This window comes from Microtus pennsylvanicus, chromosome 11 (assembly GCF_037038515.1).
Source record: "Microtus pennsylvanicus isolate mMicPen1 chromosome 11, mMicPen1.hap1, whole genome shotgun sequence".
NCBI classification, from domain to species: domain Eukaryota; kingdom Metazoa; phylum Chordata; class Mammalia; order Rodentia; family Cricetidae; genus Microtus; species Microtus pennsylvanicus.
The window spans coordinates 17,262,513-17,290,087 of record NC_134589.1 but is presented as its reverse complement, the minus strand read 5'-3'; the positions used below and the strand labels follow the sequence as shown (position 1 = coordinate 17,290,087).

Sequence of the window (27,575 nt, the reverse complement as noted above, 5' to 3'; positions counted from 1 at the left end):
TACTTTGAACTGAATGGTGGTCCTCTACAAGAAAAGAAAGAACTACCTGTTGAGCCATCTGTCTGACCCAAATGTAAATACACACACACACACACACACACACACACACACACACAAAAAAAAAAAAAAGGTCTTACTTGTTGTATCCCTGGTTGCCTAGAACTCTCTATGTAGATCAATACAATCTTGAATTCACAGAAATCTGCCTGTCTCTGCCTTTGCTCAGCTAAAAATGAATTCCCGCTTTAAAGATTTGGTTTATTTTATTTTCTTTGACACAAGAATCTAGCTATGCAACTCTGGCTGTTCTGGAATTCACTATGTAGAGCAGGCTGGCCTCACACTCAGCCTCTCAAGTGCTGTGAATAAAGACATGTATTTCTACACTCAGCTATTTTTTATATCATGCATATACACCAGTGCCTGCATGTATACATATGCATCAGGGGTATGCAGGCAGCTAGACGAGGGCATCACATTCCCTAAAACTGAAGTCACAGGCAGTTGTAAACCACCCAAATAGGTGGTGGGAAGTGAAGCTAGGTTTTCTGCAACAACACCAAGTTCTTAACTGCTGGGCTGGAGATGGTCCTAGGTTAAGAGAACTGGTTGCTCTTTCAGGGGTCCTGAGTTCAATTCCCAGCAGTCACATGGTGGCTCACAGACATTGATGATGAGAACTGGTGCCCTCTTCTGGCATTCAGGCACATATGCAGGCGGAACATAATAAATCTTTAAAAAAAATTCTTTGCTTTGAATTCAATTATAACTTAGTTAGGCAGGGTGTAATAATGCTGATAATCTCTATAATAAAGGAAGCTGAGACAGGTTTTAATTCAAGGCCAGTCTGGGCTACAGAATGAGACCCTGTCTCAAAAAAAAAAAAAAAGCTAAAATGATCTAATTAAGACTGAGTAAGGGTACAGTGAGACCTGTTTCAAAGAGCAACAAAAAGAGTAGGCAACAGGTCTGAGGATACAGCTCCTTAGCATTGCACAAAGCCCTGGGTTTGGCCTCTAGCATCACATAAACTTGATATACTGCTAAAGGGCTTGTAATCCTAGCACCCTGGAGGTGCAGGCAGGTGAGCAATTAGTTTAAGGTTATTTTCAGATATACAGCAAGTCTACAACCATTCTAGGATACATGAGACCCTGTATAAAAGGGGGGAGAAGAGACAGACAGCTTACAGACTAAGTAAATCTAAATACTTCATAACTTATGGGTAGTTATTATTGGTTGTTCATCTTGGTTTCCAAATATTCTTGGCAAAAGCAACATAAGAGACAAAGGGTCAAGAAGCAGAGAAGAAGCTGAGTTCTTTCTCTCTGGTTCTGACCAGAGCCCAGATGATGAAATGGTGCCATCCATACTCAGGTAGAGTCTTTCCACCTCAACTAACCCTATTCGGAAAACCTCTCACAGACATGCCCACAGGCCGGCCAACCTGATCTAGACAATCCTTCACCAACATATAATATATATTATTTACTTTTTATTTCATGTTTGTGTTTGCCTTTATAAGTTTATAAGCATCACATGCATGTAGTAGCCTGCAGAGGCCAGAAGAGGGCATCAGATTCACTGAAGTTGGAGTTACAGTCAGTTGGAGCCCACTGTGTGGGAAGCAAACCCCAGTCCTCTGCAAGAGCAGTTAACATTCTTAACCACTGAGTGATCTCTCCAGCAACAACTCTCGTTTATAGTATAAGAAATGTATCTTATCAATGTGATTACTTATAAAAAAAAAGAATTCTGACAAGAAGTGGAAAGGAATAATTTTATAATGCAGGGTAGTTTATAGGGAGGACAAATCTAGGAACAGTTTAAGACTGACTTAGAAGACTGCATAAGGGTGACATAATTCTCCTTCAAAGAAAAAGAAAGCTACGGCAGTTTTTAGGCTTAGAGGTTAGGACAGAAACTTTTCTATGTTTTTGTTAAGGTTCTGCTGGTTCCAAAGACTCACTTGATGCAAGTGGAGATTTCCCCCAAAGTCCGAGGAATCAGAAAATATATATTTATTTCATATGATGTGAACAGTGTCTGAATTTTAAGTTTGTATTTGGTTAACTCGGAGCCTGACAATAAAAGGTGCTTGGCATATGTGATTATGTGTCAATTACTATAACATTTATTTTTTTTAAAAAAATATTTTATGTGTATGGGTCAGAAGGCATTAGTTCCTCTGATATTAGTGTTATAGAAGGTTATGAGTCACCATGTGGGTGCTGGGAGACAAACCTCGTTCCTTTGAAAGAGCAGTCATCTATCCAGTCCCAACATTAAAAGAAAAAAAAAGGTTTAACTAGCATCACTGTTTTAAAATATGATGGGGAGGGTGGACCGGAAGAGATGGCTCCCGTATAACTCCAGTTCCAGGGGATGGATGCCCTCCTCTGGCTTCTCAGGCACCAGGCATGTACATAGTGCACAGGCATACACACAGTTGAAATATCCATACACATAAAATAAAATGTCCTGGGAGTTACCAACAAATACCTTGGGAAATTCACACAAATGAATCTTAGAGGATAATTTATATAAAGAAAATGATGGGCTGGCCATGCTGGGAAATCCTTCATATGCATGGCAACAAAATATTTTCAAGGGGCTGAGAGATGGTTCAGTGGTTAAGAGCACAGACTGCTCTCTAGAGGACCCAGGTTCAATTTCCAACACCTATATGGCAGCTCATAACTTTCTATAACTCCATTTCCAGGAGACCCAACATCCATGGCAAAAATAACAATGCACATAAAATTAAAATATATACATACAGCACCAGGCAGTGGTGGTGTACGGCTTGAATCCCAGCACTAGGAAGACAGAGGCAGGTGGATCTCTGTGAGTTCAAGGCCAGTCTGGTCTATAGAGTAATAACTAGTATAGGCCCCAAAGCTGCAGAGAAACCCTATCTCGAAAAACCAAACGCAAATCAAACAAAAAAAAATATAGTTAATATAAATAAATAATAAATACAAGGTGTGTGTGTATGCATACACACATTCCCACCCTAAGTGTGTAAGCAGAGGTTAGAAAAGGGCCTCAGACAGCCTCCTCTATGGTTCTTTATTTTCATAAATCAGTCCCGCACTGAACCAGAAGCTCATTTTTTTGCTAGGCTGGCTGGCAGTGAGCTCTCTGGATCCTCCTGCCTCTATCTCTTAGTGTTGGGGTTATGGGCATGCCTGGCCATGCTCAGGTACTCATGTCTCACAAGCAAGCACTCAGGACTGAGCTACCTCTCCAGTCATCCACCTTATTTTTAAAGACAGTCTCTATTAAACCTGAAGTTCACAGTTTTGGTTTGGCTGGCCGGCAGGAGAGGTTCCAGGACCTGCCTGTCTCCACCCAACATTAGGGTTAGAAAGAAGCACATGTGGACACACCCAACTTTTATGTGGGTGCCGGGAATCAATTTGAACCCAGGCCCTTTTGCTTTCACAACAAGAACATATATCTGCTGAGCCATCTCCTCAGCTACGCCCTACTCAGTAAAATTTCTTTTTAAAAAAAATGACATCTAGGTAAAGCGATACTCTCTTGTCATTACAGCTACTTGAGCCTAGTGAGACTAGCCTAGAAAACAGAAAGACTTCCAGAGAGGAAACTGCGGTCAGAATGTGAAATAAATAAGTATTAAAAAAATAAAGATGAAGCAGCTTTTTTTCTGATATGCAGAAGAGGAAAAATTCATTACCGTGACACATTATAGGGGATGAGATGACTTTTTTTTTAACGTTTAAACAATGATATATTGTGGGGGTTAATATATATATATGGATACAAAACAGTTATAATATTCCCTGAGAGCATCAAAAAGTACTGTTGTAAGGGTTCACCACTTGAAGGCACATTTGATACATTAAAATATACACCATAAAGATGTCTTTGAAAAGAGAAAGCTGCTAAGAAATGCTTGGTTGCTAATATGGCAGTAGTCAATTGAGTTTCTCTTAATGCCCAGAACCCATCTGTGACTGGTTATTGGGCAAATGGGGTCTCCACAGCTGTAATCAAGTGATGATGAGGTCATAAAGGTGGGTACTGACCCATCCAGTATGATTGACATCCTTACAGGAAGGGAAATCTAGATACAGACATGGTCTTGTCAAGACAAAGGAAGACATGAACTATGCTGTCACAATCCAAGGATGGTCTGAGTAAGGAAAGATCCTCCCTATAGACTTTGGAGGGGAAATGTTCCTCCCAACCTGATTTCAAACTTACACATTTTAAAGCTGGAGAGATTATTAGCAACATGGGAAGCAGGAAAAAGAAAAGGAAAAGGAAAAAGAAAGAGAATAAATTTGGTTTAAGATACCCAGTTTGAAGCCGGGCGGTGGTGGCGCACGCCTTTAATCCCAGCACTCGGGAGGCAGAGGCAGGCGGATCTCTGTGAGTTCGAGGCCAGCCTGGTCTACAAGAGCTAGTTCCAGGACAGGAACCAAAAGCTACGGAGAAACCCTGTCTCGAACCCCCCCCCCCCCAAAAAAAATTACCCAGTTTGAGAAACAGAGTGAGTAACACCTGGTCAAAAGGCTTTAGATGACAAGTATTTCAGATTTCAGCTAGTTTGGATTTCGAAATATTTGTATGAAAATCCTTACTAGTTAAGCATTCCTGATTCAAAATGATAATATCTGAACTATTCCAAAATCTGAAGCCTTTTATGTAACACTGGTGCTCAAGGTCTTGTATTTTAGAGAAGTTTGGATTCTCAGATCAGGGGCTCAGTCGGTGTACTTCACTACTTGTAGCTTAGGAAAGTGTCCTTGCTGCCAGTTCGAAGCCAGTGTGGGATTCATAGTGAGTTTCTGACTATTTAGGGTCACATATCAAAAAACAAAAAGAGAAAAAACCAAACAAGCAAAAACCAGTAACAACTGCCTGCCCTACAAAATAAAAAAAAACCCAAATCCCACCACTCAAGTAATTCTTATAACAGGACTCCTGGCAACTGCAGTCTGCAAGCTGGCACCACTCCAACATTACAGTGATAGTGATTTCCTTTAGATAGTCAAGACTGTAATCAGTGACAGTCTAAAGTTTGACTTTATGATCCATGTACTGAAATAAATAATGGGAGGAGAATAAAATCTGATTTGCCATGCGTGGTGGCAGACATCTTTACACAGAACTTGGGAGGCAGAGGTAGCCAGATCTCAGCCTGGTTTACACACTGAGTTCCAGGACAGGCAAGGAGTAAAGAATATAGAGACTCTGTCTTAAAAACAAAACAAGCAAAAACTAACAAACAAACAAAAACTTTAAGGAAATAGACACCATAAAAAATACCTTAGACACCATAATAAATACCTTGTTTGTGGGCCAGAACTTTGCGTTTGTGCGACAAGAATTGGAGTGACGACCTCTCGACTATTTCCACTCTGTGAGAAGACAGACTTCGTTCCAGTTTGACCCATTCTGGCAACAGACTGTAAAACACAAAAAGTCTAAGGTTTGTGATTATAGATTGCACTGTAAGTGACAAGACTCTATGATGTTCCTATCTGCATCTTCTCAATGAAAACAGCTCAGGGTATGTGTCATCTTAAAACAATCACTACTATCACTATATTGTGTTAAAAGACAGCTATTTGCCTTAATATTTAGGAATTAATTTGCTATATATAAAGAAAACAATACAACAAGATTTATACTTTTCCTTTCGTATTTAGTAACAGAGTTAAACAGGAGTCTGAGGAGATTAAAAAAAAATCACGTGGTGCTTTTCTAAATTCTAAAGACACTGTTCTTTTGTTTCACAATTTCTTTCTAGTTTCTCTAATGTTTCACTTATTGCTTTCTGCTTGCTTGGAAGGGGAAGAAAAAGGTCTCTGCCTTGTCTGACATAATTGTTCAATGTGATAGAAACAAATCTTAAACATAGTTAAGAAATGAATTAGATGTATGTGTCTGATGTATCTGAAAGGCTGTGACAATAACATTCTTTTATAGTTTGGTAACTCTAAGGAAAGAATAATTATATAAAGTTGGATTCTCTCTGAAATAGAGACTGGAATTTTAAATAAGTTTCTTTACCCAAACTACATTTTACACAGAAAATACCTTTTTTGTAGGGGCTCCGGTGGATGGCACGTCAATTACAGAAGGTGTGTTAGTGTAGTTTTGTAAATAGGATCCATCTCCAGGACTTGGGGTTTCTAATGGCAAAATCCCAAAACTGAGAAGAGGTTGAAATCAAGGTGTCAAAAAGTCATCAAGGCATATATAAAGCAGCAGTATACTTAAATTAGAAGGTCTAAAAGGAAGAGAATGGCAAATCAGTCTTGGGGCAGTGAGGATCTGAGGGGCAGATTTAAAAATGAGCTGTGAATGTAGAGTACTCCACCCACCAGAACTAAAAAAAAAAAGGACAAGGACCTAAATTGAACAACAGCTGCTGATCTTAGAAATGGACTGCCTTTATGAAAGCTAAGATCCAAATGACAAAAATAAATTCCAATTCTTGGAACAATGGAGACAATGTCCTAGAAATTACTGGTAATTACCTAATAACTATCGATATAGTTATCCACTGGTCTCTGTAGATGCCGTAATCAATCTCCTAGTCATGCTATTTCAATACCTTCCTGGCTTTGAGACTCATTTATAGTCTATTTTTTTTTGTGAGTTTTGTTTCATAGTTCTCAGTATATAGCCTTTGTGGCAGGTTATTGTATAAGTACATATACCATATAGTTTTTAATAATTTTGACAACATATTTTAAAATGATAGGTGTCAATTTTCTTCTAAGTTTTAGAAAAATGAACTGATAACATTGCCGTAACTATATCATAAACAATATTTCAATTTCTACTGCTATCTGTAGATGCACAGCCATAAATAGTATCTTTCAATACATATACTAATTAAACACTTTTTACCTCTGCTTTATTTTAAGAAAGGTCATTATATGCCATAGGCTTCTAAGTAGCTGAAGAGAACTTTGAACTTCTGATTTTCCTGCTTCCACCTCCCAAGTACTAACTAGGATTACATGGCATTGAAGCCTTGCCCACTTACACAAGGATCAAACCCAAGGCTTTGTGTCCACTATGCAAGCAATCTACCAACTGAGCTACAATATCAGCCCTCATGTTTAATTAAAAAATTTTATACATGTATTTCTTCAGAATGCCACTTTCTCACACTGATTTAGATAAGATGTTGCTTATATTAACTTGCATTATAATTCAAAGATTATTTACATTAGAATACATTTTAAAATATATTGTGTGACTTACCTCGGGGTTAATGGGCTAAGAGCAGTTGGTCCTCCTAATAAACTTCGACCCGTTTTTGGTTTATTTTGAACCTGTTTAGACAATATGGAAGTACCCGTTCCAAGGGGGACATTATCTGGTGAAATTACAGCTGAATCAATGTAAGACACGGAGGAATCTGTATTCAAGGAGTACTTTGAATTGGAAGATTCTAAGTTCAGTCTGTTTAATTCCTGAAACAGAAATTTTCGCTCATGTCACTTATGATGCACTGTTTAGTTCCCATAATTCTGCTGTGTTTCAGAATATTCTGAACATGAGAAGGATACACTTACGATTGTGTCCTGGGGTGTTTCTGTAAGAACTGTCTCAGGCTGTCTGTGAGATAAACTGTGGTTAGATACTAGAGTTGTACAAGTGTTGGGCAAACAGCTGCTAAAATTCTGTATAGATGTTAATTTAAATGTTTGGTCAGGATCTGGCTTTTCACCTGTGAAGACCAAGAGACAAAAAACAAAAGAACAACAACAAAAAAAAGACACCAAAAATTTGCCTCTGAAGGATAATCTCTTTTCAAGTATGCATAATTAGACAGAAATAAAGCCTTATTTAGAGTTTCAAAATTCTCCTGTCCATTTAAGTTAATCAATCTTACCCCTCCCAAAGCACAAACTAATTTATTGTGGAAGTTAACCCGTAAAGATGTAAATTTGGAAAATAAATTACAAGTTTTAAATATCATAAATCAGAGCCAGTAAGATGGCTCAGCGGCTAAATTAAAGGTCGGCTGTCCAACCTGAAAGCCGAGTTAAATCCTGTCCCCATCTCATAAGCTTACCTATTTCACATAATGATTCAAAGGGAGACCAGAGAAAAGGATTTAAACTAAGGCTCTTTTGGTAACATTCTGATCCTTTGGCAAGCCGATCTGTCTTGCTGTGGAGAGAAACAACAAATTAAACAAACTATAAACCCCAAAGCTTTTCTTATAATTTTTGATATAAAAATCAGATCACTTTTATATATAAGTTCTTACAGCATTCTTTTCGAGGCTTCCCTAGGTTCTTAATTTCTCTTGCTTTCTGAGATTATGTCATGTGGCTCCAATTAGCCTCAAATTCAATCTTCCTGTCTCAGATGACAGGGTTCTATTACTGTGCTCTGTTCTCATTGCATTCTCAGACTTTTAATTTGTTGACAGATAAAAGACAAGACCGGGTATGACGAAACATACATGCTTCTAATCCCAGCACTTGGGAGGCAGAGTTAGGAGGATCTTTATGAGTTTAGGAGTCTGTCTGGTCTACTTGGTGAATTCCAGGCCAGTCAAGGGCTACACAGTGACCAACAAGAAATATAGAAAGGAGACAGCCAATGATTCAATTTTTTACTTGTTTTGAAAGCAATTTACATGATTTGAATACAAAAATTTAAAATGATCAGATTTCTTGTTTGTATGTGCTTTCAAGACAGGGTTTTTCTTTGTAGCACTGGACATCCTGGAACTTGCTCTGGGGAGACAAGTTTTATTTTTTATGTATGTATGTATGTATGTATGTATTTTCATAGCCCTGATTGTCCTGTAACTCACTTTGTAGAGCCAAACCAGGCTGAGCTTAAACTCACAGAGGTCCGCTCACCTGCCTCCCAAGTCCTGGGATTAGAAGTGTGTGCTATGTAATGAAGAGGGAGACTGATGCTAATCGGGTATAGAAAAAATTAGTGTTGAAGCCCTGGACCAATTATACCCTGATCACTCTGGGAAGTATCAGAGTGGTCCGACTGCATGTTAACCTTTTAAAATGGAGAAAAGGAGGGTCAGTAGTTAAGATTCCTTTCAGTTTAAAAAATAAACAAGACACATAAGCAAAACAAACAAACAACACACACACACAAATTCTAGTTGGTTCAAGGTTCAAATCCTTACTATCTACTGGGCACAGGGAGGGGAGTAATAATGGGGACTGGGAGATCAAGCTACAGCAATTCTACCTTTTGTTGTTTTTGGAGACAGGATCTCCTGTAGCCAAAGCTGGCCTCAAATTCTATATAGCTGATGATGATCTTGATGCCTGATCCTCAAGCCTCTACCTCCCAAATACTGGGAGGTAACAGGCATGCACCACTACACCCAGCTTTACTCAAAAACCCTAAGGTTTAAAAAAGACCAGATGGTATGAAACCAAAATTTTCAAAGGAATCTCTTCAAGCAATGGTTCTTCAACTTGCGGGTCGCAACCTCTTTGGGGTTGAACTACCCTTTCACAGAGGTAGTCTAAGAACATTGGAAAATCATACATTATGATTCATAATAGCAGCAAAATTGCAGCCGTGAAGTAGCAAAAAAATGATTTTATGGTTGGGGGGGTATCATATGAGGGTCACAGCATTAGGAAGGTTGAGAGCCACTGTCCTTAAGTAAAACTACAGGATAAATACACTGTTTAATGTGCAGATTGTCAGTAAAGAACTCTTTGGAGAAGTTTCACTTCTAAGCTTTCAAGTGAGCGCATAACAGCATAAATTTAAGAAGATAAGAATGCGGGCTAGGGGTGGGGTGGGATCTCATGGTAGAAGAGTTACTTAGCCCAGCCCTGAGAGGAAAAGGAAGTGTTGTTCATAAAAACAACAAACATGGACAAAGACAGGAGAAACATGAGGCAGAAAAATCATACCTAATACCATTCAGATGAAATCAAGCAAAAATAACTGTCACAAGACTGACTAAATCACCTACCAGAATACAGAAGTAACTTAAAAATAGGAAATGAAGAAAAGGCATATAAAGGCCATTTTCTGAAATCAATAAAGTTAAAAGTAGCAAATTAACCCATGGATATTTTCAACATAAGCTTAAGAAAACAAAAAACACAGGGGCTGTGGAGTGGGCTCGGGGTATAAGAATGCTCACTGAAGAAGCACAAGGACCTGAGTTCAAATCCTCAGCACTCATGTTTAAAAGCTGTGTATGACCATAAGTGAGTCTGTAACCCCAGTGTTGTGGGGTCTAGTGACTGCCAGGATGAGTTTTTGGCAGGGAAAGAAACCCTGATTCACAGAAGGTAGAATGATGTAGCAGTAAAACCAATGTCCTCCTCTGGCCTTAGTGCACACATGTTGCAAACACAGAATAAATAAGTTATTTTAAAAAATGTTAAAGGAAAGAGCCAGAGAGACCTCAATATCTGAGGGCTGACTTAAGCTTCTGTGACTATCCATCCCTTCTACACTTGTTTTCAGCAGTTCTAAAGTAAGGATACTTTTCTATCTAACCTAATCATATTTAAAGAATATTTCTGCTTCCCTTAAGATTTACTTTTTTCAACGCCCACTCATAATTCTATCGATCCCTTCAAACAGTTTATTGCCCTCAAACATCTGCTTTCCTTGAGAAGTCTTCTTATGGAAAGAAAGGATTTTTTTTGCTACTAAGTCTCTTCTATTGTACATTTTACTCCCTTCCTTCCCACTCGGGGCCAAGGATGGAACCCAAGGCCTGTCGCACTGTGCTGGGCAAGGACTCTGCCACTGAGTCTTTTATTCTTTTTAACCAGAACCAGTAGGTTCTCACTTGAACAAAATCTTGCCTACTTCTTATCAATTTCCATCTATTGTTTTCTTCCTTCTCCATTACAAACAGGGTGGGGACTGTGAGTTTAATACTCCCAGGACCAAATACTTCTTGTGTTTAGCTGTAAAGAGAGAATGACCTCAACTTTCTTTGAATGAATGACAAAAATAATAATAGTTGCATGGTAATATCCAACTCCATTTTTAAGTAAATGAAGATATTATATTTCCTTATTCTAGTTCACAAGTTTTATGAATGACTTGATGTAACACTTTTACACCTGAAAATAACCCCCATATTCAACAAAATCATTTATTCTGCAAAAAAGTCATTTCAAGTTTGTTTCGAGACAAGAGTCTCACCACGTAGCTCAGCGTAGCCCAGAAGTTACAACACAGACCAGCTGGCTTTGAATTCTTAGAGATTAGACTAGATTGCTTCTCCCTCCCAAGTGCTGGGAGTAAAGGTACGCGCCACCACTGACTGGCCATTTTTTTGTGGTGGGAGTAGGCTTCAATCACTTCTCTCATAATTGTAACAGATAGCATTTATTACATGCAAAATACTTCATGGGCAGTTATAAATATTTTCTATTAATCTACTCAACTTCTAAAGTACTTTTTAAAAACTGAGGGAGACTCATGTTACTATTATATAATGATAATTCTAAGTTCATGCAGCTAAAAATTCACTTCAAAGATTACTATATATTGATAGAAAACATAGTCTAGTACCAAAACCTGCCTTGAAGTTTAGAAATAGTAGAAAGTCTAGAAAGGAGTAGTAGGAATATTTAATATCAAGAAAACAAATTTTCCTCGCTTTTTTTTAAGTGAATCAAACATACACGTGCTCTCTTTACCTAAGATAAGAGCTTGTAAGAGTTTCTGAGGCTACATGGAGAGCAAAATGGGATCAGCATTGCTACTATTTAACAGACTTAATGATTAATGAGGTCACGATGAGGTCAGGAACTACATGTATATGCATGAGACCCTTTCTGGTATTCTGAATCACTCTCACTTACCAATATACATGCCCCAACAATGAAAGAGTAAAGCAGGCTGAATCACCAAACTCATTGACAATATCTTCATGGCTTTTTTGCTTATTAAACACTCCACCAGATAAGATTTGTTCCCCTTCTGCAAGCCTTTAAAATATAAATTAATTTTAATACCAATATAAAAGCTCTTCATAAAGATATCTTCATTATTATTGTGAGTCTAATGACAAATACAGTGAAAAGTTAACAGTATTTTTAGAATAGTGATAATCATGTACTTGGAATCATTGAGAAGCTAGAAATTTATGACCTTAAACTTTCAGTTTTGTCTTTAAAATCAGAACTCATTAAAATTCAATTTCTATATGGACAAATCTAGTCTGAACAGCAAATGTATTACTCATATTAAAACAAACATTGTTTGCATGCTTGCATGAAGCCTGGGGTTAGAGATCCCCAGAACCAGAAGAGAATTATCACCATTATAGTGAAATCTCCCATGATCAAATTAATGCCATAGTCAATTTTGTAAACATTTCAATTGTTACTCAAGAGAAAGGAAGAAGTCAGGAGTTTGTTAGAAGAATTTTATCTAAAATTCAATAGACATGTAACAAAACTAGCTAAAGAAAAATTAATACTTACTTGCTGAGGTCAACACAACATTTTGCAAGCAGGTATTTACACTGTGGGGTAGTACAACTGTGTCCTTTTAAGAGTCTATATGCTTTATATGCCTTTCCTGAGCGGTAGTAACAGGTTGCCAATAAAAACAAGGCTTCTTCTGAATGTACTAAGACATTAAAAAGAAAGAAGATAAATTGTTACTAATCAGCATATTACATAGTAGTTACTCAATAAACAAGTTTAGCAAAAAAGAAATTAAGCCTATCATGTAATTAAAAACAATTATTAATTCAAATCTGAGCTATGGAGAAATCAATTCTTGACAGAAAAGGTAAAGTTGGTGGCCCATATCTGTCTGTAATCTCAGCACTCAATGGGTTGAAGCAAATAAATCACGTCAAGTTCTAGGTCAGTCAGACTATACAGAGAGAGAAAAACAGAAAAAAAAAAGCAACAAAAACAAACAAACAAACAAAAGTCAGTTTGCTAGTTTCTGATCATCTCTCCACAAGAACCAGGTAGTAGACACAATGGAGCTAGTGATATCTTCTGTAAACACAGAGGAAATGCAAACAAACACTCCTACCCTTCAACAGACACCAGGAAAGCATCTTATTTTAGGTAATAGTTTTCTAAATAGACCTCTTATGAAAAAAAAAAAGGTAAATTTTACTAGGAAGGGAAAAATAAACCTTATTACTAGAGTCAAAATAATTCTGCATTAAGATGAATGGATTAAAAAAAAATTCCTCTCTAACACCAAATACTAAATTATACTCAAGATAAAGCGAAGTTTGGGGCCTGGGAGATGATGTAGTTGCTGCCAAGCCTGAGGGCCTGAATTAAATCGCTAGAACCCACAAAGAAGAAAAACAACTCTTTCAATCAAGTTACTTTCTGACTTCCATAAGTCACAGCATATGCCATCCCATTAAAAAAAAAAAGTAAAAAATTTTCTGAAGAAAAAAAAAAAACATCAGGCATTGTGATGCACACCTTTAATCCCAGCTCATGGGAGGCAGAGGCAGGAGATCTCTGTGAGTTCGAGGCCAGCCTGGTCTAATGAAAGAGTTCCAGGACAGCCAGGACTGCTACACAGAGAAACCCTGTCTTGAAAAACAAACATAAACCGACAGGCATAGTGGCTCAGGCCCAAAACCCAGAACTTGGGAGACTGGAAGTTGAGATCAAGGCCAGTTTGGGAGGGAGAGCTTGACTAAAAACAAAAACAACAAATCTCAAGTGAGTAAAGTGCTCACATTCAAAATACCAGAACCTAACTTCAATTCTTTGGATCCTGGTACATGCTTCTAATTCCAATACTGAGGAGGTAGAGGAAGAATTCTGGGGCTCACTGGCTAGACAGTCTAGCCTACTTGAAAAGTTTTAGGCAAGAGACAGACTGTTTAAAAAAAAAAGGTACAAAAATGCCAGAGAAACAACACCCAAGGTTGTCCTATGGCTTCTGCACACATACCCAAATACACAGGAACACACACAAACAAGACAGAGAGGAGTTAGAAAGGTAGCTGAGCAATTAAGAATATACAGGGACCGGGGTTGGGTTCCCAGCACACACATTTAGGCACAACTCTAACTCTAGGGGATTAATAACTTTAGAGGATAATAAAATAAGAAAAAATTTAAAGACAGAATGAATAAATCTTGATAGTCATAAAAAGTGATGGAATTTCATATATTTCATTCATTTTGGTTCTATACAAATGAACAGATCACAAACCTTCTGCATACAGTCGCTCTGCGAGGAAAACTGCGTCTCGGTAAGCATAGTGGTTTAGTGCTTGCCATATAGCAGCCTGTGAACAGAGGGGAAAGGCACATAAATACATACTTCTGGCACACAGCCTTGAACATAATACTCAAGTTCTTGTTTGTAATTTATGTTATTTTTGTTTGTGCATGCATGTGTAGCGGGTGGACGTGTGTGTGGCATGGTGTAACAGGAGGTCAAAGGCTGACCTCTCTCCTACCATGTATGCCCTAGGAATCAAAATCTGGTCATCTGGCTTGGCAGCAAGTCCGTTAACTTGCTGCAGCATCTTAGCAGCCCTGGTTATTTTTATTTATTTTACATGTGCGTGCAGGCACTCAGAGGTAGGGGGTGGGTAGATCCCTTGGAGGTGGTTATGAGACCACATACAGGTGCTAGGAACCCTGTGGGTCCTCTGTGAGAGCAGCAAGTGCTCTTACCAAGTGAGCCATCTTTCCAGCCCACTTTTACCAATTTAAGTGATAAAACTGCAACAACCAGAATAAATTCTAGTGTGCTAGAAGTTTCCTAAGAGCAGGATTACAGACACTGGAATTGAACCAAGGACTGTGGACACTAGGCAAGCATACTACCAACCCAAGTGACACCATCAGTCCTCAAAGTCCATTCTTGTGTGCTATATAAACAGAGGTCAAAGACTGACTCTCCACCTTAGTTTTTGATACAGGGTTTCTCAGAGCCTTGAGTGGCCCGACTGCACTAAATTGGCTGGCCAGCAAACCAGAGGGATCAATCATCTTATCTTTCTTTCCTATTGCTGGGATTACAGGTGTGTGCTGCCGCCTGACTTTTCACATGGATGACAGAAATTAAATTCAAGCTCTCAGGTTTGTGTGGGAAACACCTCACCAACAAAGCCATTTCCCCAATACCTTATAAAATTGATTACCTTTATTTTATGTGTATGATTGTTTTGCTTACATGTACGTATGTCCACCATTTGTATGTCTAGTAACCAAGAGGTCAGAAGGGGGGTACTAGAAACCCTGGAACTGGAAGTTATAGAATGTTGTGAGTCTGTAAGTGGTGGGTAATGAACCCCAATTCTCTGTAAAAGCAAGAAAAGTGTTCTTAACTCCTAAGTCATCTCTCCAACCCTTCAAAATTCATCCCTCCACCCTGAGACAGGGTTTCTTTGTGTAACGGTTCTAGTTGTCCTGGAACTCATGCTGTAGACCATGCTGGTCTTGAACTCTACCTTCTGAGTGCTGGGATTAAATGCTGTCTATTTACTTGAAAAATATATATTTTTTTATGTGCACACAAACATGTGGGTTCCCCCCCCCCACTGTGCTTAAGTGTGTCTCTTCATTTAAAGTATAAGACTCAAGGACTACAGATACAGTTTAGGAGTTAAGGACTGGAGTTAAAATTCCCAGCACCCACATAGAGGCTCACGGCCATTCGTAACTCCAGCTCTAGAGACTATGACATTTCTGCTCCCCACAGGCACCTGTACTCACGTGATCACACAGTCTCCCAACTAAGAACTGACTATATAAAACAAAACCCCAGTGAAGTACGGGAATCCCTAGCACATATCTGGTGACCGCGCAAAACAATTTAGCTGCTGTCATTGTTATCTTTCTTCCCTCATCAAATGATTCTCCTTGGAAAGCTACACAAAGCTTACGAAATTAGTGTCAACAGAATAAAGTACATTCTTTCTAGATATTCAAATCAATTTTGTTTTAATCGTCTTTTAAAAGCAATTTTCAGCTCTATTGTCTAAAGTTAGAAAAATTCTGTACCATTCACTAAAAATTCAGTGCATTTCCATTCTTCAAACTTTTTGTAGCCATGTGGTAGCTTATGCTATAACCCAAGAACTTGGCAGAAGACAGGAAGATCAGGAATTCAAGACTAGTCAGGGCTACATAAGGGTCTGTCTCAAACTAACAAGAAACCCTGCAGAGCAGGAAAGATGTGTTAGCTGGTGAAGTGCTTGCCTGGTAAACACTGGGACTTGAGTCTGATGGGCACAGCGGTGTAGGCTTCTACTTCCAAGGCTGGACAGGAAGAAGCTAAGAGATTCCAGGGACTCATGGACAATCAGTCAGCTTAGCCTACAATAGTGGTTGGTCCATACATAACTGGAAAACAGCCCAGGGCTCTCTGGTCTAGAGTATTGCATGTACCTTCACATCATTCAGCACACTTATTCTGCTTACTGCTTTTGGAAACAGCATTCATCCATTAAACATAATAGACAGCGCACCTATCTTGATGGCCACATGATTCTGACTTTGCATAACAACATAAAGTTCAGCAGATAAAAGCACTAAGGCTAATGACCTAAGTTGGTCTCCAGATCCCATGATGGAAGGAGAGAACCAACTTCAGAAAGCTGTCCTCTGACTCCCCATATGCATGTTCATGCACACTCAAACATACACACACAAATAAAAGATACCTAGCCAACTTAAAGTTCTTCATTTTGTTTATTAACTACAATATCTGCAATATTCAAATTTCTACTAGCAATAAGAAATTATGAATAAGCTTCTTCAAAAGGTTTGGTCACTCATCAGGTGATTTTGTTTCTTCTTCTTCTTCTTCTTCTTCTTCTTCTTCTTCTTCTTCTTCTTCTTCTTCTTCTTCTTCTTCTTCTTCTTCTTCTTCTTTTTTTAAATTGAGACAGGGTTTCTCTGTAGCTTTGGAACATATACTGGAACTTGCTCTGTAGATCAGGCTGGCCTCCAGATCCGCCTGTCTCTGCCTCCGGAGTGCTGGGATTAAAGGCGTGTGCCACCACCGCCTGATTGATTTTGTTTTCTTAAATCATACAGTTTGGAAACTTTTTGTTTGTTGGTTTTTGAGACAGGGTTTCTTTGTGTAGCTTTGGAGCCTGTCCTGGAACTCACTCTGTGGACTAGGCTGGCCTCGAACCCAGAGATCCTCCTGCCTCTGCCTCCTGGATGCTAGGATTGAAGGCATGCATGCACCATCACTGCCTGGCTGGAAGCTCAATCTTAAAAATCAAACATATGGGTTGGTAAGCATGAACTCCAGGGCAGGTGTTTAACATGCTATAGACTAGCCGGGCGGTCATGAGGCACACCTTTAATCCCAGCACTTAGAAGGCAGAGACAGGAGGATCTCGGTAAATTCGAGGCCAGCCTGGTCTACAGAGCAAGTTCCAGGACAGCCAGGGCTACAAAGAGAAACCCTGTCTTGAAAAACCAAAACCAAGCAAGCAACCAAACAACCCAAGATCAAGGGGGTGTGCTGGCACATACTTTAATCCTAGTGCCCAACAAGCAGACGCAGGTGCATCCAGTAAGTTTGAAGTCAGTCTGATATATATAGTGAGACACTCCCTGTCAAAACAAATACACTCCCAAACTCATTTATTCTTTCTATCTACAAAATCATTGCTATCTAACTTACGTTTGGAAATAAAGTAGCAAAGTTTACTTTTTGAGGAAGGAGGCAAAAGCATCCTTTGTAGACAAAGCAGGCTAGTAAACAAATGGTGCTGACACAACTGACTTCTTTCTGCAGGTGGAGGGAACTACATTTATAGCTTTCAACTGTACAAAAATCAACTTAAAAATCATTTTTAAATTGACCTTAACTTAAAACCTGATTCATGTCCCTGTTTCAGACATCACAATTTGCCAAGTAGTGGTGGCGCACGTCTTTAATCCTGGCACCCAGGAGGTAGAGGAAGACAGATCTCTGTGAGTTCCAGGACAGCCTTGTCTACAGAGTGAGTTCCAGAACAGTCAGAGCTACAGAAAGAAACCCTGTCTTGGAAAAACCAACCAACCAAGCAACCCACCCCAGGAACTTTTAGAAGAAAACAGAGAGAATACCCTTCAATATACTGGGTTTTTAAAATATACTGAGCTTTTAAAATATAATATCAACAGCAAAGAAACTAACTCTCAAGTATTATGAACCTACATGAAAATTCAAGTTTCTATACAGCAAATAATACAATCAGTAGAGTTAACAGCCCACAGAATAAGAGAAAATCTTTACCAGCCACACGTCAGACAAGCGGCTAACATCTAGAATTTACAAAGAATTACAGAAATTAAATACCATAAAACTACCCATTAACAAATGGACAAATGAACTGAAGAGGCAGTTTTCAAAAAGTCAGAATGGCTATCCATCACCGACAAACCTTGACAACAAATGTCAGAGAGATATGGTGAAAAGGAACCTTTATCCACTGTTGGTGAAGCCGCAAATTAACAGTCATTGTAGACTCAGCTATCTCCTGGGAAATACCCAGAGAGCCCTATACCCTTTCCTCCACAGGAATATTTGCAGCCCAGTTTATTGTTGCTTTATTCAATATAAAAAAATTACTAGAACCAACCTGGTTGTCCATCAACGAATCAGATAATGAAAATTTGGTATACATAAAAGATGGAATACTATTCTACTCTAAAAAATTTTTTTTAAATTGCAGGAAAATGGATGGACCTAAGTATTATTCTAAACTATCACTATTTATTTACCTAACATTATTCTAAAGTATATAATACTGAGTTTATACAATCTCAGAAAAAATCTTTTCTAATCAATAATACATGTATGCACATAAACAAATGTTCATGTAGGTATAGCATTATATGAAGAAAAGAACAATAGGCAAAATGTAAGGAGATGAGGAAGGACTGAAGGTGGGCAATGGATACTAGTTATGAGAAGACAAAAAGCAAATTTTTTTTCTAATTTCTAATTTTGTAATGGAGTTTTTGGGCTTGGGGGTAAACAGTGCATAATATAAAATATATCTGATACTAAGATTAAAATATGTGATACACTTCAGATATTCTCCTTTGAGAACTTCACAATTTTGGATTCTGTAACAATCTACCAAAGAGTCACTCAGAAAACAACAGGACAGAAGAAATTAATTCTAACTCAACTTAGCAATTATTTCTTGAATGTTTATTACAATCTCATAGCCAAATTCAGGTAGATAAAAATGATTCCTCTGACATTGATGAGAACAAATCACTTCTGAGCCTTAATCACATGGGCTAAATAGAACCAGGAAAGCCGTGGGCGAATAATAAGATCTTGTCCCAAAATAAGAAATAAAAAAAAAATAATGAATATTTACCCAGAACATCAATCCTTTCTTAGCATCAACAAAGAGATGGGCCACCCCAAATCTGTGCTCAGGTATCGATGCCTGGGTGATAGGCCACTCACTGAGGGAAGGGGATGTGGAATGGACTGTTCTCTAGCATTACAAATCAAGAGCTAATGATGAACCCAGAGCTAAACTCAGCACCCTGTCCAACAGATGGTGTAGGCCTCTCCTAAAACAGCACCCAGGGCACCATTTCTACAAATTAAAAGCCAGATGGGTGAGAAGTTGCTAAACAAAGTTAGGAAGCCAAACAGAGCAGCATTCTTTCCTTCCTTTCTAACAAAATGTTGTAGGAGACATTCCACTGAGGAAATTAACGATCTAGTCCTGGGTGTTTTCAGATAAAAGATGAACCAACAGCATAAAGCTGTAAATTCTTACTTGCTATGTATTCTTTGTGTACACTGTATGTACAAGCATTCATGTGCTTGAGCATTGCCAGGTTGATGTCAGGTGTCTTCCTCATTTGTTCTTCACCTTTAAAAACCAATAACTTTTTTTAGCTGTACACTGTATACACATGTGCATATGTGTGCAGAGGCCAGAGGAAGACATCTGGTGTCCATCTCCATCCTGTTCTGCCTTGTCCTCTTGAGACAGGGTCCCTCTGATAAGCCTGGAACTTGTTGAGGCTGAGTTAGGTAGCTAAGCCATAGTCGACTCTCTGCATGTTTGCTAGCAATCCAATCTCAGGTCCTCGTGCTTGTGCAGCAATTCCTCTGCTGACCGAGGCCTCTCCTAGTCCTACCATCTATTCTGATAATATCAAACTGGGTTTTTTTTGGGGGGAGGGTCTTGTTTTTGAAGCTTGAGGATAACTTGTACTAAGTAGAGTTTAAGAAAAAAAAAAGTACAGGTTAGGTGAAGATTCTCACAGCTACCACAAGGAGAGATGGAGAAAGGCTCGTTAAGTATGGAATAGAAATAGACAACTTGGGTTAAGAGCACTGACTGTTCTTCCAGAGGTCCTGAGTTCAATTCCCAGCAACCACATGGTGGCTCACAACCATCTGTAATGAGATCTGGTGCCCTCTTTTGGCCTTCAGGCATATATGCAGACAGAATTTACAAGACCCACATGGAGCCGCTCACAACTACCTGTTGGCTTAAGTTCCTTGTGATCCAAGGCTCTCTTCTGGCCTCCAAGGGCACCTGCAAGCATGTAGGGGCATGTGCATATATAAACACACAAATCCTAAGAAAAAGAAAAGCAGCTGGGTGGTGCTGGCACACACCTTTAATCCCAGCACTCAGGAGGCAGAGGTAGGCTGGTCTCTGTGAGTTCGAGGCTAGCCTGGTCTATAGAGCGAGTTCCAGGACAGGCTCCAAAGCTACAGAAAAACATTGTCTTGAAAAACCAAAAAAAAAAAAAAGAGAGAAGAAAAAGCATTCCCAAGAATAAAAGTGGGCTAGTAAACTAAGGAAGAGACCCAAAAGTGAGGTTTTGTTGAAAAACAAAAGAAAAAAGGAGCCCCATTGCACAAACTTGCCTCTAAGTTGTTATGTAATAGAGAATGCCTTTGAACTCCTTATTTGCTTGCCTTTGTGTCTCAAGTGCTAGGATTACAGGCTTACATTGTCACAACTTGCTGAAATAAAATTTTATTTGTATAGTTTAAGACAGGTTTTCACTATGTAACTTAGGCTAGCTTTAAATTCACGGTCCTGCATCCATTTTCCAAGTCCATGCACCACCACACCCAGCTCAAGTATCTTAAATGTAAACTGTACTCAGATTTAAATGTGACTGCTATGAATTGTTTGGTCTTATATTTGACAAAAGAAAAACAAAGTTGTTTTAAGGCCAGAAAAACAACAAGAAAGAAAAGCTTTATAAAAAGTAAGGTATGAGAAAAGAAGGGAGAGGGGATGGGAGAAAGGGAAAAACCCTAACAAAAAAAATGTCACAAATTACAGAATTTATCTCATACATTAGAATCTAATTTCAGTAACTCTAGTTTTTTACCTATCTGATAGGTTATTTTTTATGTTTCTGCTTTTGAGAAAGGGTCTCATTTTGCCCAGGCTGGTCTCAAACTTACGACACAGCTGAGGCAAGCCTTGAATTCCTTGATCCTTTTTTGCCTCTATCTCCTAAGTGCTGGGATTGCAGGCACGTTGCCATCATACCCAGCTCAGTAAGATGCTTCTGTATCTAGGTGGTTTTCTGACCCCACATTAAGCCATGTCTGGTGGGGAGCATTTTTGGTCTCAAAATGGAGGAGGCATCTGGTAAATAAACAGAGATGCAGTAAAACACTCCTTAATACACATAGAACCCACTCCACTTTCTCCAAAATGTCAATCCTGCCAAAATTAAAAATCCTGGTCCACATTACCAAGTAGCGGGCCATCCTTCCAGTCTATGTATCTAACTTGTCTTTTCCTCCTGGTCCCAACACACAGCTTTCACTACACAGCTCTATTAAAACTGTCTTGAAGCCAGGGGTAGTGGTACAAGTTCATAACCCCAGCACTCCAGAGGCAAAGAGAAGAGCATAGTAAGTTATAGGCCAGCCTGGGCTACAAAGAGGGTACAAAGTCAGTCCAAGATTCACTATTAATACACTAAATCTAAATCTTTCATCTTAAATGTGAAGTCTCCTGTAATCTGATTCTGGTTACTCAAACCCTTCTGTTTTCAGCTTCTATTCTAGTTAAGAATACAATATTTTACTGTTTCTCCCTAAATAACACTCTCATCCTTGGGCTTTTGCTTATGCCATTTCATGCCAAGAATATTCCTCCTCCTTTCCAATTTCTTAGGTTTCAAATTCTACTTGCTCAAAAGCAAGTATTTCCTTTTTTTTCCTGACCTACAAAGATATATCTTTCCTGAATTCCTGTATTAGTATCTGTATAATCAAATGCATACTTAACATCCAATTTTTCCTGCTAATCATTCTCCATGTTCTCAGGACTAGAACCCTAAGATTAGGAATTATGTCTTTATAGTTGGTAGTTTCCTAAGTTATCTCCAACTTCTTTTCTTCTAATCAGAATTCTTAAATGTCCTTTTGAATCCTCCCCCAATCCTAAGAGGCAGAAAAGCATATATATATTTTTTTATTTTTCTAAGGGATTAGTTTTAGCTTTGGGAAGTTTTGAGTTGTGTTTTGTTTGAAAAAGGGTCTCACGATACAGCCCTGACTATGTAGACCAGGCTGGCCTTGAACTAACAGATTTACCTGCCTTGATCTCACAAGTTTCACAAATGGTGAGATCAAAGGCATGAGCCACAACATCCAGCTGGATTTTTCATTGTTAAAATAGTACCACCAAAATAAAATTCAGGCAGTCATTTTTGATACCAACTCCAGGAAGTCCCAACCCCATGTTTCAACGGTTCCACTTCCCAGGTTATTTCCTGAATGTGTTTCTACCTCTACAACTCTTTACCTACTTTCCCGTTCCACTGCTACTTCAGATCCCTCTGACTCTAAAACTGCTGGCTTACTCCTGAGCACGGTACCTCTCACAGAGAGCCAAAGTAGGGTACTCTTTCAATCAATCTTAGAGCCGGGCGGTGGTGGCGCACTCCTGTAATCCCAGCACTTGGGAGGCAGAGACAGGCGGATCTCTGTGAGTTCGAGGCCAGCCTGGTCTACAAGAGCTAGTTCCAGGACAGGCTCCAAAACCACAGAGAAACCCTGTCTCGAAAAACCAAAAAAAAAAAAAAAAAAAAAAAATCAATCTTAGATGACACTTGGGGAAATCTTACCCCAAGCCAAAAGTACTTCTTCATTATTTAATAAAACTCCAAAAGAATATGTATATATATAGTACCCAAATTACTTTACTTTCTTTTTTTTTTTTTAAAAGACGGTCTTATGTAGCTCAGACTGACCTTGAACTCAGCATCTTCCTGCTTCTAGTTGGAGTTTCAGAAGCAGGCTAACCCGCAGGGTTTTTATATTCAGTTACTCTATTGCATATTAAAATCATTTTCAAAAGGCTTGTTGACAATTTTATCCGATACTTCTGTGAAGCTCCACTTACAGAAACAGTTGATATAGCTTTATCAATTGATACATCCATATAAAATGCTTCCCTCTTAAAGCAACAACAGAGTAGTGAAAAGGCTCAGAGGTAAAGATGCTTGCCACCAAGACTGACACACACGTGCACACACAAGAAGCAAATGTTAAACAAAACACCCTACCAACAAAAAAACACCACCAATTTTATCAAGTGAACTTTTAACAAGCATCCAAATTAATACTTTGGTGATTGCCTTTAATCCCAGCCAGGCTATATAGTGAGACCTTGCCACAAAAGAAAATTTTGCTTTGAAATAGGAAAGATTTTTTTTTTGGGGGGTAAGGACTCAAATACAAAATAATACTTTTTCTATGAGCATTAACTTGGGGAGGGGCTTATATTTAAGTCTATTTGGCACATTCTGCTCGGTAGTCCATGTAAAATCTGTAAAGGGGGGAAAAGTAGGAACAAACAGTTGAGCATTATTTGTGTCAACTTTGTCCTGTGCCTAGATCACCAGGAGCAAAACAAAGAAAATGTTTTCAACACTATTTTTATCCCAATATATGGAATGAGTAATTTTTAAAACATTTATCTTAATATTGCTTCCCTTCATTCTTTGATACCAGGTCTTTCTCATCTTCAACAGCATTCCTGCTCAAAGTTAGCTCATTTTTCCCACTGTCTGAGACCCCCCTTTAACTACTCTTTTGTTGTTAGCTTGGGGTTTTGTTTGGCTTTTTAGACTGTGTCTCAGGCAGCCCATGTTGGCCTTGAACTTACTCAGTAGCTGAGGATAACCTTGAACTACTGACCTCCTGCCTCTGTGTCTATAAATGAAAACCCAAATTCTCACCCCCTCACACCCTAAAACTTCTTACCATTATCCTACACTCTGATGAACAAAGTTATGGAGGAAAATAAAGGGACATAAGTGTACTATTGCTAGCAGGATTTTAAAGACGAACCGGAAACCTGCTGGATTCTGTCTCCCATAAACAATATAGTCTACTCTCGTACGCTTTAATATAAATTAAAATTAGTGATTTACACGCTATCACTGCAACTATCATATCATACTTTAGAAGCCTTTTGGATCCAGAAAAGCAAAAGAATCAGCAAAACTACAGTATAAAATAAAAGAAACCTAATTATCCGAATTAATTGCATGTTAGGCCTCAAAAGGGTCATACAAGGGACTCTACACTAGGAAGAGAAATTTGGAAAGAAACACAGCTTTGGAAGAACTGATACAACGTACGACGGCACGTACAGTTGCGAAGATACAACCCAGAATTACATTAATTCAAATACTAATAGCTGTCACCATGTAAACGCAGGCGACGAGGCTAACCATGGAAAACAATTGCTGCGATGGGAAGCTAAGGAAATGCCTTTCTGACGCATTAAAATATTTGCCATTTGTTGCCAGCCTTACCTCAGGCCATTCGCAGCCATTTCTAAAATCGGTTTGCTTTATAACTTCAAAATAAAGTTTATGGCTTAATGGCAATAATTTAATGGAGACCAACTCTGGTCATGTCAAAGATCATACGGAGGAACAACAAATCTCCCAAACCTGGTCCATCACCAAGGGACAAAAGGTTTCAGATGTGGCAGCGGGGGAAATGACTTGGCAAGGCATCACACACTTTGACAACAGCAGCGTGTGCGTCAAAGCATACCTTGGTGTGGTTAAGGAATGGACGAAGAGTGAAATGGACGGGAAAGCAATTATCTCTAATTTCTTAAACGCCTTCTAAATATGCATGATAAAATGCCTCTCGATACCCAATGCTAGGTCATGGAAAAACCCAGTCCTGCCCTGTCGCCCACTCCCCTGCTTGGTTGGGTGTTTGCACCGCAGCAGCGGGCCTAGGAGTTCCCTCCTCGGACCGTCATTGTCCGGTGGGAAATCCACTGAGCGAGAACGGTAACGTGGACAGGAAAGTCCGCCACCGAAACAAAAACTAGTATCAAAAATACGGATAATTTTACCTTCTTCCCTCGACCAGCTCACGTAAAAGAAAACACCAGGAAACTTGCCCCACCAGTGTGAAATCCCACCAGCTCGGTTCTAAAGCGCTCCTGTGTCGGTCCCCGGGGCGCCGAGCACTCGGGGCGCCATCTCGGCCCCTCGTCTCCCACCGCTGGCAGGGCCCCCGACTACCAGGAGGGGAATGGCCGGACGCCAGGGCCGACGGAAACCGAGTGATTCCCGCCGAACCGCGCTCGCACAAGAGGCGAGAAGTAGTGCGAGACCGGGACAAACCTCGGCTGAGGCCGCGGGCCAGGCCTCGGCACTGACGAAAGACAGGTAGGGCTCGCCGAAAGGGAGGCGGGAGAAACCGGGCCTAGGCCGCAGCAGGCCGCGAAGTGGCTGTTCGCTGCCTGCGACCCAGGCACGGCGCCAGGCCTCGGAGCAGGCGCTAGCATTACCTGGACAGGTTCCTGCAGCACCGTCATCCTTGAGGCTCAGGCCCACTTTCTGCAGTGCCTCAGGCCCCCCCCGTAGCGGCTCCGGCCCGGCCAGCCCCGGCTCATTTAAACTCACCAGCGACCGTTACCGGGGGATGGGGGAGGCCGAGTGGCTGCCGAGTTCCTCCGAGCGCCACACGGAAATAGCCGAAGTGGAGAGTGCTAAACGAGGAAGAGACGGAAAAATCCGAGAGAGGTCGGAAATACCCGAGGTGCGTCGGCGGAGGCGGAGCCCGTGGCCGGAAATTGTCGAGTGCTACCGGAAATTGTTGGGTTGGATCCAATCGGAAGTTCCTCTTCTCAGCCACGCCTTCACCCACACACGCCACGCCCAGTCGGCCACGCTAACTGGGCCACGCCCAAAGAGCACCAAGTGGGATGGGCCGGGAGGGAGGGATCCCGGAGACCGCGTTCTGCGGACAGAGCTAAGGTCTGGCTTCGCGCCTCCGTCCTTCTGCATTGTGCACGGTAGATTCAGCGAAGGGTAAAATACTAGTTTGGGGTTGAATTTAATAAAGTCTTTTGAGTTTTGATCATTATCCACTCCTGGAAATTTCTACGCAGGCCTCTGAGGAAAATCGAGGAATATTTGGAACATTGCCATTCCCCAAACACATAGGACTCCTGTACAGAGATTACGGTGTGCTGCAAAGAAAAAACGACTAGGCTGTGCACTAGGGGTGGATCGCCAGTACCAACTAAACCCGACATACACGCCTGCCTTGGGAGGTGGATGCAGAAGGATCTAGAGCACAGGATAATTAACAAACTAGATAGCGAGTTCGAGACAAGCCTGGACTACATGACACCCTGGCTCCTAATGGAAAAAAAAAATATCTGTGTAACTGAGAGCTATGTTATGTGCTACCTGTTATGATGATGTAAAACTTCAACCTCAGAGAAGAGGGAAATAAGTAGGGATTAAAATGACGGATGTCGATACAGACACAAACAGAGGGCTTAACTGGTTTTACGTCTACCTTTTTACCACATCCTCAGAATAAAATAAGGAACTATTAAAATCTCACTTTTCATCAGACAAGAAAAACTTTTGAAAGTTAACTTTCTGTTTGGAATCCTTTAAGTTGGATGTGAAACTGGAAGTCTCCTTTCTCCCGTTGATAACTGGGGCTCGAACCTCTCACTGCGGGGCATACTGAGCGAGTGATCAACCACTGAGCTACATCCCCAGGCCTCTTGTTATCTTTTTTTTCTTTTTTTTTTTTTTTTTTTTTTTTGGTTTTTCGAGACAGGGTTTCGCTGTGGCTTTGGAGCCTGTCCTGGAACTAGCTCTGTAGACCAGGCTGGTCTCGAACTCACAGAGATCCACCTGCCTCTGCCTCCCAAGTGCTGGGATTAAAGGCGTGCGCCACCACCGCCCGGCTTTTCTTTTTCTTTTAAAGTATTGGAGATACGCAGGCTGTCTTTAAACTTTTAAATCCTGCCTTAGCCTCTCAGACTACTGCTGGCACCAGGCCTAACTCTGAAAATCAATCAATCTCACCCCCAACCGTTCATTTCCACATTATGTACAAATGATGAAGTTATTAGCATGTGTCCCTCTTGTCCTTTGGGTGATGCTGGAGGGAAGTCAGGTGCCATCCTCTTTTTACTCTTCCTCCTTTCCTTCTAATAGATCTTATCGTTCTCCATCAACCATCTCTAGACATTGCCCCATGCCCTGTGCTTTTGTTTGTTTTATATTTTTCGAGACAGGGTTTCTCTGTACCTTTGGAGCCTGTCCTGGAACTTGGAACTTGCTCTGTAG

At 40.0% G+C, this 27,575-nt stretch overlaps 1 protein-coding gene across 4 annotated transcripts in view; it reads right to left on the bottom strand.

Moving 5' to 3' along the window:
- The window catches only part of Cdc27 (cell division cycle 27), a 50,652-nt gene extending 24,608 nt beyond the window's left edge, over positions 1-26,044 (bottom strand). For 2 of the 4 annotated variants that reach the window (XM_075990414.1, XM_075990415.1), the window contains exons 1-9: positions 25,769-25,930; positions 14,179-14,254; positions 12,456-12,603; positions 11,832-11,957; positions 8,072-8,169; positions 7,569-7,723; positions 7,255-7,466; positions 6,076-6,190; positions 5,323-5,459 (exon numbers count right to left, since the gene is read on the bottom strand). In XM_075990414.1, coding sequence (XP_075846529.1) covers positions 5,323-5,459; positions 6,076-6,190; positions 7,255-7,466; positions 7,569-7,723; positions 8,072-8,169; positions 11,832-11,957; positions 12,456-12,603; positions 14,179-14,254; positions 25,769-25,795 — 1,094 coding nt within the window. In that variant the 5' untranslated portion in view covers positions 25,796-25,930. Of the gene's footprint in view, positions 1-5,322; positions 5,460-6,075; positions 6,191-7,254; positions 7,467-7,568; positions 7,724-8,071; positions 8,170-11,831; positions 11,958-12,455; positions 12,604-14,178; positions 14,255-25,768 lie in introns of all 4 variants that reach the window. The other 2 variants (XM_075990416.1, XM_075990417.1) reach the window with 2 other exon arrangements.
- Between the last annotated feature and the right edge of the window lie 1,531 nt (positions 26,045-27,575).